Raw genomic sequence first — 11306 nt, forward strand, 5'->3', positions numbered from 1 at the left:
ACCCACGCTCTCTCTAATCTGACTTCTTTATGGGCCCCACGGCATGGCGGGAAAAGCGTGACGTGCGGGAAAAATTATTTTTGTTTAACAAAAAGATCATATCACGTGGAGATCTTCCACCAGCCGTTGGATCCTCTGTTTCTGTATCAGAATCCCACGTGGTGGGGCCCACGATCTCTGATGATAATGAAGACATTGACAATTCACGAGCTGGTAATTTTCGGGACAGGATTTACCCAATTAGAAAGCGACACCTGCACGGTAATTCCCATGGTTGGTTTGTCTGTGAGGATTCTTAGGTGGTGGAGTGGTGACGTCCGTAATCTCCTCCTAATTCGTGTGTTAAATTTCGTAGCACAAAAATGACTGACACGTGTCAGTGATGGCGTTTTTTACCGAAAAAAGGCTGCCAACCATCACCAATTTTATGCCCTAACGATTTTGATTTGTCAAACCATATAATGGATTTCATTCAAAAAAATGTTAATTTTTATATAAAATAAAGCTTTAAATGCTTGGATTTTTACTTTCTAGTTCAACAACAAGGAACGTAGTTGGCAGTGTAACTTTTCTAAGAGTTTGAATTCTTTACATAACAAATTTAATTTGAGTTTGGTTAATATTTTAGAAAAAAAATAAATATATTTTTTGAAATTTTTTAGTCAATTTATATTATTTTAAAATACGATAAATATGAAAACATATCTTTGTTTTCATAACTGTTTTTTTATTTCCAGATAATAACTAAACGAAAATTTAATGAATTATTTTTAATTTTATGGATTAATAATAATAAAAGAATATAGATATCTTGTTGTTAAAATATTAGAATACATAGGTTATGAAATCATTTCAAATGATATTTTACTTAATTTTGTATTTATTTGTTTAGAATTATTTTTTTATATTTTTAAATTGTTTTGATGTAATGATGTTAAAAATAATTTTTAAAAAATAAAAAAATAATTTTAATATATTTTTAAATAAAAAACAACCAATACCATACTCTCGTACCAAAATTCAGATCTAAGGGCAGCTATAATAACACCGAAAGGTTTTATTTTCATTTTTCAAATCTAAATTGTAAATAATGAGAGAAAATCCTGCATTATTTTAAAAAATAATCTGTTTTTCTTGGTAGTTATAACTACTGTACTAATACGAGAAACGAATAACTAGCTTTCCCATACATTCTTGACTGCCACCTGTAAGTCACTTGAACTTATGACGCCCCTCTGCTTCTCTCTCTCTCTCTCTCTCGCTCACTCACTCTTTTGTGATGCCTGTCTTAAATTCATTTCACGCTATCTTCCACAGCCATGATTATTACAAGTTGACAAAAAACCATCAACGTAACATTCCCAATTTCCCATTCTTCCATCTCCTTCAACAAAACCTTAAGCTAGCCTTCTGCTTCTCCTAAATCCACCCTTTACCATAACCCCATCTCCTTAACCCAGCAAGCAAAAAGAAAAAACACCATTACAGCTCTCTTTCCCTCTTTCCAAAATGGACCTGAGTGTTGTACCCTACCAACAACAACACCACCACAAATCTGAAACTGTCCATGACCAAGATGTCGACATAGTACTCCACACCAAACCTATCACCACCATGATCTCCAACCCCAAAGCTACTAAAGACCCTTGCAAAAACGTTGTCAAGTACAAAGAATGCATGAGGAACCACGCTGCTTCCATTGGTGGCCATGCCAATGACGGTTGCGGTGAGTTCATGCCACGTGGTGATGATGGCACTCGTGATTGGCTCACTTGCGCTGCCTGCGGTTGTCACCGTAACTTCCATAGAAGGGAAAGTAGTACCAAAAGACAGCACCAACAACAACTCCTCCTCTCTCCACCACCACTACAACCACAGCAATTTCTCTTGTATGGTGCGCCCACCACTAAAAACATGAACCCGGTTCATGATTTCATGTCGCGCCCTCATGACGAAGATGACGATGATGACGGTCTTGATGATCTTGATAATGATCGACGGTCAGAGACGCCTGAGAGAGGTGAGGTGAATGTGGTGGGGTCAGGAGGGAAAGGGTTTATGGTGAAGAGTACTTCTGGCAGCAGTAACAAGAGGTTTAGGACAAAGTTCACGCAGGAACAAAAAGAGAGGATGTTGGAGTTTGCTGAGAAGATAGGGTGGAGAATACAAAAACATGATGACATGGCTCTTAATCAGTTCTGTAACGAAGTCGGTATCAAAAGAAACGTGCTAAAGGTTTGGATGCATAATAACAAGAATGCCCACCGCCGTAGAGATGGTGTTCCACCAGTGTCTGCCGAGGCCCCTCCTCCTCCTCTTCCGCCTTCAGCTCCGCCTCAGCCTGTTGGAGTCTAGTAATTATTATTGTTCCACTTTGATCTTTAATTCCTTCCAGTGGTCTCTTTCCTACTCTCTTTTTAAGACCTAATTAATTATCACTACTATTTTTTTCTTTATTTAGTATGATAGTATCTTAATCTAGCGAGTAATCTAGTTGATGGACATGAAAAGGAGGCCAAAATGACATTAATCATGCTGATGATTAGCTTTGTGGATGTGTTTCTTTAGCAGTAATCTGTAATGTGAACCCATGAGTGGATACACACGCACACACCAAGAAAAATAAACAACGGAGACTAAGCTTTTAGTTAAAGATAATATGGTATGAACTTGGGAAAACATACATGCAGGGCAGGGAAATCGAACCAAAAGGAATTGTTGAATGTTAAGGCAAAAATATTTTATTCTCGGTGATTATATATGCATGATTTTTATAGTGACAATCTCCCCTTTGTGTCGAAAAGCATACATGGTTTCGAGCATGGGCAGTGTAGATTTTTGCCCTTTTCTCTTGTAAACCTAAGCTATTTCATTGGACTGGGAACATAGCATGGCTGTGATGTCAAATGGGGACAGTAAGACATTGAATTAGCGTTGTTGTGTTGGTCTAAAAGTGAAAAAGAAACCCTTTTTTTGTTTCTTTGAATGTTCATTCGAAACAGACACGAGTGAGGATGGGTTTAAAGAGAGAAGGGACCAAATCGGAGCAAAAGCCAATTCATGAGATTGGATGAGTAATTTAAAGTAAAATGGCCTTCCATACCTGCTGTGTGTGAAATCTTTGACAGGAGGAAATCTTATCCTATCTTCATAAAGTGTACAAGTTTAGAAAAATACAAGATTTAGAACTATGCTCACTAGATTAAAAAAGTATATATATGTACCTTGCCTTGCTTGTTAATTTAGGTTTAATTCTTTAATGGATATCCTCTCTCGTCATAAGAATTATTTTTATTAATGTAACACTTTGTTGTCATGAATTTATTTAAAATTCGATTGAGGAATAAGTTGGTGGTAGAAGTTTTCACTTAATCTATGCTACAAGAGAGTTTTTTTTATTTTATTTATTAACGGGAGTATCTGGGATAGTTTACAAATACCTCTATTAATTTTATGGACCCGGGAGTTTTTTTTTTGTAGTTTAACATGGGTATCTGGGACTACAGGGACTACAGAAAGAGTAAACATTTTAGTCGTAAACTTTTATCACTAGACCATCATCTAAATAGTTGACCCCTAAATAATTGACCCGAGAGTTTTTAGTTGTATTAATTAGCGCGTGTTTAATTATTCAAACATTTTTCAAACTGTGTATGAAGTAAAATATATTCACACTCTCAAACATTGATTACACTTATATGCAGTTTTTTTATACAATAGGTTCATTAAGGAATTGCATTTAAAATGTTGTTTCATAAACATTTAATTATTATTTTGTGTTTAAAATTATTTTTCTGTGCTGATATTAAAAAAAATTAAAAATAAAAACAAGGTTATTTTAATATATTTTTAAAGAAAAAGTACTTGTAAAAAACCTATACTATCCTTCGTAAATAGTAACATGACTCTAGAAACTTATAGTCGATGGAATAAAAGGAAGGGTTAAATGCTCTCATTTGTCCCTATGCTACATGAAGCATGAGAATCTCTCCTCAACTGTTGATAAGGCCCTTAGCACTCCATATGCGGACCTCACCTCCACTTCTTCCATCCAAGTCAGACTTGAAGGTTGACTAAAATTGCTCACATTTAACAAAACCTAATTGGCCGTAAAAAATCACTGCAGTTCTATATCTATTGTTACTGTTCCTCGGACAAGGTAATACTGTTTTTGTCTCTTCACAAAAAGAAACTTTGTACAGATTTTCAAGGATATTAAATTTTTTTATATGGTTTATTTATTATTTTTAAATTAGTCAAGGATCACAAAATTTAAACTTAGTGTCCAAAGGTGTCTTTGCATTTTTTCTAAAGTTTTTTATTTTTTTGTTATCATCATTTAAATTAAAAGGAAATTTGATATTTAATCAAATATAAAAATAATAAATAATTAAAATAAATAGTAACTCTTAAAATAAAAAATTTAAGCCTTGAGTCAAGGGGTGTTTTTGACTTTTTACAATGTTTTTTTTAATTATTAGAAAGGGTGTTTTTAGCTTTTCACAATGTTTTTTTTTTATTATTAGAAAGTCATTTTCGGGGAACTTTTGTACTTAGCTAGAAAAAAAAAACAAAAACAAACATGCGAATGTGGCACATCCAAGGGCGTGTAAGAGGTGATTGTGACTTTCAGATAATGTGTCCAGCACCTCCTGCCATCTAAAATGTCGTGTTATTAGAAATGTTGTCGTGTTCTCTTTATATTGGTGTGGCACATGTCTATGGTGGCGAGTTATTTTATCGTTTGTGGGTTTTTTTTTCTCTCATTCTCTAAAAATTAAAGTTTGACCCTCTTGAGTATTTTTACTTCAGTCTATTTTTTATTTTTTATTTTTGGTATTGGCTTTTTGTATAAGTTTTTTTTTTCAATTTCATCAATGAATCCCAATTTACCAAATATTATATTTTTCAATTTGGTCCTTATTTTTTGAATTTCTAATTTTTTATCTTAATCATTTTGTAAAAGTTTTATTGATTTTTAATTTCTTTCTTCAATTCAAATTGATGGTATTATATTTTTCAATTTGATCATCATTTTTTTAATTTTTTTTTCTTGATCCTTTTGTAAAAGTTATTATTCTTTTTAATTTCACCTTTTAATTACAAAATTGTTTTTTATTTTTTATGTCAATTTTGAGCCTTAATTTTTTTTTTTTATTTTTTTTATCCTTTTACTAAATTGATTTTTTCAATTTCACCATTCAATTAAATATAAAATTTATTTTGTATTTTAATTTTGATCATCGTCTACTTTTTAAAAATTCTTTTGTATAATTAAAATTTTTCTTTCAATTTCATCCTTCAATATATGATTGATTAGGAATTGGACTTCATATTTTTTTTTTTCAGATTGGGTACTTCGAGTCTAATGATTTAGATCACGAGTTTGAAAAGTTGATATTTTTTTTGAAAAAAAAATAGCTTTATAATTCTGTTTATTTTTTATAAGGTTATTCCAATTATATGATATGGATCGCGAGTTTGACGGTATATTTTGAGCTAATTCACCTCTAATTAATATGGTTATAGGTTTATCACGATGGATTTTCTATGTTATTTTTACTCCATTTTAAAATCTAAACATCATTAAATAACCTGATATCGTGACAAATTGTGGGTGTCATCCAACATGGATTCCACTCTTCGTAGCCGAAGTCAAACATCAACTTTAATTATTTTGTACAAAAATTTAAAATAATTAATTTCAGGTATAAAAATCATGAATTTACATCCTGAATTTTCTAAGATACAGGTCGAGGACCCGCTCCCATGTCTTAATTTCTGTTCATATAAATTTCAGTTCAGAAAATAAAGACGTGAATTTATGTCTTGAGCTTTCCGAGACTCGTGTCTTTAGTAAAATCTCGACACCGTCCATAGTTACGCGGGCCAAGATAGATCCAACATGTAACAAGTACCCAGCAATAATAACAATAAATGAATAAATAATATTTAATTGTCGAGAATAAATAATATAAATTGAACAAAAGTCTTTGAGGTAAAGGATATTTGGAAAGATTCGAGGGAGTACAAGCTCTCGAAGAAAACTTTTCAAAGATAAATTCAAAATAGACATAAAAGTTAAATTAACACGTGTTCCTCAATTGCAATGATAGAATGTTTTTGTTCCAATTACTGGTGATCTCTAAATTCAAATGTACCTTGATTCTCTCTTGGATTTTCAGCAAAAGATTTTACATAGTAGAACTAGAAAGGTGATCCTTGTTGCTTAAATTTTTTTTTTAGATAAAAAATTATGCTCAAATAATGATAATGTTTTAAAAAATAAAAAACTCAAGTCATTAATTTAAATATATTCAATAAACTTGATTAATATATATATAAACCAGTAGGGAAAAAAAATGAGTAATTGAAAAGAAATTTGAAGCTCAATTACTAATAAATCAAATACCAAAGAATGAATTAAAAAAATTAATTTTAAAAAATATAAAAAAAACTTGACTCTAACCAGCATGCTAAACTCGTGGCTTACTTGTGAGGGTGAGATAATTTTGTACAAAAGAAATTGAATAAAGTAATGGAGACCAACTCTCAAGCAAACAAAATAATAAAAGGTGAAACTGAAAAAATTAAAAACAAGATAAAAAAATCCAAGTTAACTTGGTTTAACTCGATTACCTTATGATCTGAGATATGAAATCAAAATAACTCTATAGAAAGAAAAGTGGAAAAACTGATGAAACTGAAAGCCTAATAATATAATATTGAATAATAAAATTAAAAAAGAATTAAGTTTTAAAAAAGAACATAAAGAAGACTGAAGTCAAACCACACTAATATTCAAAACTTGTGACCTGAATCATGAGACCGGATTACCCTATAAAAGACAAACTTGAAAAATTACAAAGTAGAATTCTCAATCATCCAAAATTAAAAAACAAGACAAATAACAATAAAAAAAATGATGAACAAATCTGATATAAAAATCAAATGAAATAAAACAATGAGGGATAAAATTAAAAAAATAAAATAATCAAGAAAATGATAAAAAAAATAGCAATTAAAATAATAAAGATCAAATATAATAGATAAAAAAATTAAAGAATTAAATTGAAAAAAAATTCTAATTTTATAAATTATTTCAAATAAAACAAATAGTAATAAAAAGAATAGAAACCAAATCTGAAGGAAAAACAAATTGAAAAGTTGCTTTGAAAAATTGAATGGTTTAATGCATAAATTGAAGAGAGAGAACATAAAGAAAAAAAAGGTTGTCGATTTTTACTATGCTTAAAAAAATAAAAATATTGATTTAACCCTAATCAATTTGATAATGCTAAGTAAAGCTCGTGAAAAGACCATTTTACCTCTTAATTTGCACTTTATTAACTTGCACTGTGGAGGAAAAAAAACATCATTATACAGTAGTAATTCATAGTGAAATGAGTCTTGATCTACAATGTTTTACCGATGTTTATTACTTTTGTTTTTTTTATAATTTGATTAATTAAAATGAAAAGTGCTTGAGAAAAACTCTAAATGTCATGTAATCTCTAATTAGAATTAGAATGGAAAGAAAACTTAGAATGAGTTGAACAAAAAGGTCTTCAGAAAAACTCTAAATGCCATGTAATCATGAAAACAAGATAAAAAGAATAATATCTTTATTAATTCATAAAAATACCAAAAATTCCTAAAACAAAATTAAACAAACAATCTACTTATTTTAGCCCTAGACCCAAACTCTAATTCTTAATAAGGAAATAAAATCATAATAAATATTTATACAATCCATCTAATATTTGATTATTATACTATATAAGATAAAAGAAAAATAAATAAGAATTTTTTAAATTTTTTTCTAAAAAGCTCCTAGAATAGTTTTCCTAGATTGGAAAGACCTCGTTATAGAGATCAAAATATTTTTGTCTCAATCTCATAGATTTTCAACCAAGGCTCCTTAGCTCATCTTCTTTCTTTGTTTTAGGTGTATAACAATTGTACATGTTAATTTCAGTCATTTCATGTTAGATTTTGCATAAGAAACATCAATTGGCAAATTATCTTTTTTTATTGGATTTTAGAGTAATGAATTGCAAATCTTAAACTTGCTTCATTAATGTGTGTTGTATCAATATGATCCTTGAACAAATATACCTTTATGACAATAGTAAACTTGTAATTAAAATGATCAATATAGACTAAACCAATAATTTTCTTTTGCTGAGCACCTTTTATGTTCTCTTTGAATTCAACTTCTAGCTTGTTAATGAAGACATCATCATTCATATTACTATCATTGTTTATGCTATAATTAACATCATAATCATTATTAAAATAAATATCATAAATTGATAGAAAGTATCTATCCCTATCCATCTCATCATAAATGAGATCACCAAAAGCCACACTCTTTTTATTTTAATATCTAATTCGCTTGAGTCTTTTAGAGTTTCCAGTTTCCAGCTTACCGCTATATCCTTAGGTTTGATGGCAAATGACCTCTAGTATTTAAAGTAGCATGGTAAGTGTCCAACATTGTTCTTCTTGAGATTGAATTGTGGAAAGATTTTTTCTTTGAATAGTCCAAGGTTTGAGTATGCTTGAAAGGAAAAAAAAAAGGTATCCTTCATCTTTCTTTTCATCTTCTCTAATTCATAATTTTTTTGCTTTTTTTGTCTTGGTGGGTTTGCTCCAACTGATCCCATTATGCAGATGCATAACCCTTTAATTGGCAACAATCAACTTCATTTTCATCCTTTTTGAGATCTCCTCGTACTTAAAGATTCAATCCACCTCATTTCTTCAATCAAATTTGCATGAAATGACTAGTTCAATTGTCAGTGAAGATCATTTCTCATGACAGTGAACTGAAGATAATCAAGTTATATGAAGACTATATAACATCAAATGTAAATATTTTGACGATAGATTCACTAACTACTTTCTTTTGAAATAAATGATAAATAGCTTTAGATCTATTACATGTCATAAAAGGGAAAAAAACCATTACATTTTGTTAGAAAAAATTGCTAGAACCCATTCAGGAAGCATCATAAAAAAGACAAAAACTAATTAGTCATTGCATTATGGAAGAAGGAGACTCGTGGGGACTTTCTGGTAACTTCGGCAAACGGTTGAAGACATGACAGGTTTTTTTTTATGAATCCCAACTAAAAAAGACATGTAAAGCCTACTGCACGATAACTGTGTTTTGAATTTAATTTTTTGATGGGTCTCATAGCACAAAACTAAGTTATTTTAAAAACTAAACATATTGTTGGTTGTGGTTCACCGTTAACATGAAAGCACAATTTAAATTTGATTTTTGTTTTTAATTTTTATTTTATTTTTAATTATTTGTTTTTGATGTTTTCAGATTGTTTTGATATGCTGATATCAGAAATAATTTTAAAAAATAAAAAAAATATTTTAATGTATTTTCAAGTAAAAAATACCTTAAAAAATAATCGCTATCACACTCCAAAACATATATTTCATAGAATTATTATCTCTCTGGTCACCAAAAATTAGAAAATGCAAATGACACAAAGGACATAGTGGTCCTGTTATATATTAGCAGAAAACAAACAACAGGCCAAGGTGGCTTAGAGTGTGTTTGGCAGTATGGTAGCGGTTGCTTTTTAAATAACTTTTCGTGCTGAAATACATGACAATGATGTTTTTTTATTTTTTAAAAATTATTTTTGACATCAGCACATCAAAACGATCCAAAAAGTACAAACCACATTTAATTTTAACAAAAAATAAAAAAAATTTAAAATTTGATGAAACACAGTTACAAACATAATGCCAAACGATCTCTTAATCAACGCCCTGAACCACAGGAATGTGAGGTCATGGAAGCAGCTTCTCTCCTTACCTTTACAAGCCATACAGGTCTTTCTTCTCTTTCATGGCTTCCACAACTGCCACTCAAGCTCCGTTTTCTCTCTTTCTTAGGACCCAAAACGGCAGTGGCCACCGTAGGAAAAAACATCTGTCGATAAGAAAAGCCCCATCAGGAAGAACAGGCAACAGAGGGAGAGCTTTTGGTGTTTATGCAGAACAAGGAAGCCCAGAGAAGCCTCAAAGAGCACCACCAGGGGTTGATACAAGAATTCATTGGGACAACGAAGATGAAGGGTGGGTTGGAGGAAGTAGTACTAGTTCAGAGCAGACAAAGCAAGCAGAAGATGAGCAGAAAGATATGTTGGGAAAGAGGTTTGCTGATTTGCTCAATGATTCTTCTGATTCTCATTACCAGTGAGTGTTCTTGAGCATCCTTAATTCAAAGGGAGTCAAAAGACTTTCTTTTTATCACTTTTCGATTGAATTTATTCATCTAGTTGCGTAGTCGAGTGTTTAGTTCTTAGACATAACGTTCGATATGGATGTTTAGATTGAAAATGTGATTCATTCTTGTATTTACTTTGCAAGTTATGGATTTAGCAAATGTATTTCTGTGTTCCTTCAATGCACTTGTTACTTCATATATATCCATAAAACCAGAGTAAGTAGCACTAACATGCCAATTGCAAATGATCACCAGGTTCTTAGGCGTATCAGCAGATGCTGATATGGAGGAGATTAAAACCGCATACAGGAGGCTATCAAAGGAGTACCATCCAGACACAACTTCACTTCCACTGAAATCAGCTTCAGAAAAGTTCATGAGACTAAGAGAAGTTTATGATATCTTGAGCAATGATGAGAAACGCAAATTTTATGATTGGACACTAGCTCAAGAGGCTGCAAGCCGGCAAGCAGAGCAAATGAGAATGAGATTGGAAGATCCTTATGAACAAGAAATAAACAGATATGAATCTGTACCGGACATGGTTGATCGTCTTGGTGGAAGAAACATGGGTCTAAGTGATCAAGCAATGTCAGCTCTTACGTTTGATATTTTTATCATACTCTTCTCAATTGGTTGCCTCATTTTTGTTCTCTTCTTCAAAGAACCATATTAGTAATTTAAGTTACACAGCATAATTGTAAAGTATTTATTGCCAAGATGCTATGATTTTGTACGGCACATGGCTGAAATCCAGAATTATTATTGGATTGGCAAAATATGATTCTGGTTGTGCAAGATATGTGCTTGACTGTTTGTTGTCATCTTGGAAATTTGTTCTCAGCAGTTATGCCTTTAATCTCAAGTTACCATTAAAATAGTTTAATGTCGATTAATCAGACTTCAAATTATGGTGAAAAGACTCAAGAAAGTATTTTATGTAAAAGCAGGAAACCCCCTCGCCAATATCTTTATTGATGTTAAATTGTTCTTTTAATATCTGTGAACACATGCCCCATTAAAATTCTTGAAGCAGGCATATAAAATC

General features: G+C 31.1%; 2 protein-coding genes across 2 annotated transcripts; both read left to right on the forward strand.

Moving 5' to 3' along the window:
* Positions 1–1218: 1218 nt before the first annotated feature.
* On the forward strand, positions 1219–2551 carry LOC18104419 (zinc-finger homeodomain protein 2). The gene has a single exon (XM_006376186.3). The coding sequence runs from the start codon at positions 1510–1512 to the stop codon at positions 2353–2355; it is 846 nt and encodes a 281-aa protein (XP_006376248.1). The 5' UTR covers positions 1219–1509; the 3' UTR covers positions 2356–2551.
* A 7240-nt stretch (positions 2552–9791) lies between these two features.
* Positions 9792–11082, forward strand: LOC18104420 (NAD(P)H-quinone oxidoreductase subunit T, chloroplastic). The gene is made up of 2 exons (XM_006376187.3): positions 9792–10227; positions 10514–11082. The coding sequence occupies exons 1-2, from the start codon at positions 9878–9880 to the stop codon at positions 10932–10934; spliced, it is 771 nt and encodes a 256-aa protein (XP_006376249.2). The 5' UTR covers positions 9792–9877; the 3' UTR covers positions 10935–11082.
* The last annotated feature ends 224 nt before the right edge of the window (positions 11083–11306 follow it).

The sequence above is a fragment of the Populus trichocarpa genome, chromosome 13 (assembly GCF_000002775.5).
Source record: "Populus trichocarpa isolate Nisqually-1 chromosome 13, P.trichocarpa_v4.1, whole genome shotgun sequence".
In the NCBI taxonomy this organism is placed as follows: Eukaryota; Viridiplantae; Streptophyta; class Magnoliopsida; order Malpighiales; family Salicaceae; genus Populus; species Populus trichocarpa.

What these genes read in the sequence shown, in the direction of transcription:
- LOC18104419 (XM_006376186.3), top strand. Translation starts at nt 1,510, where the DNA reads ATGGACCTGAGTGTTGTACCCTACCAACAACAACACCACCACAAATCT.
- LOC18104420 (XM_006376187.3), top strand. Translation starts at nt 9,878, where the DNA reads ATGGCTTCCACAACTGCCACTCAAGCTCCGTTTTCTCTCTTTCTTAGG. An exon ending in TCTTCTGATTCTCATTACCA is followed by an intron (nt 10,228 to 10,513) that starts GTGAGTGTTCTT and finishes AATGATCACCAG; the next exon opens with GTTCTTAGGCGTATCAGCAG.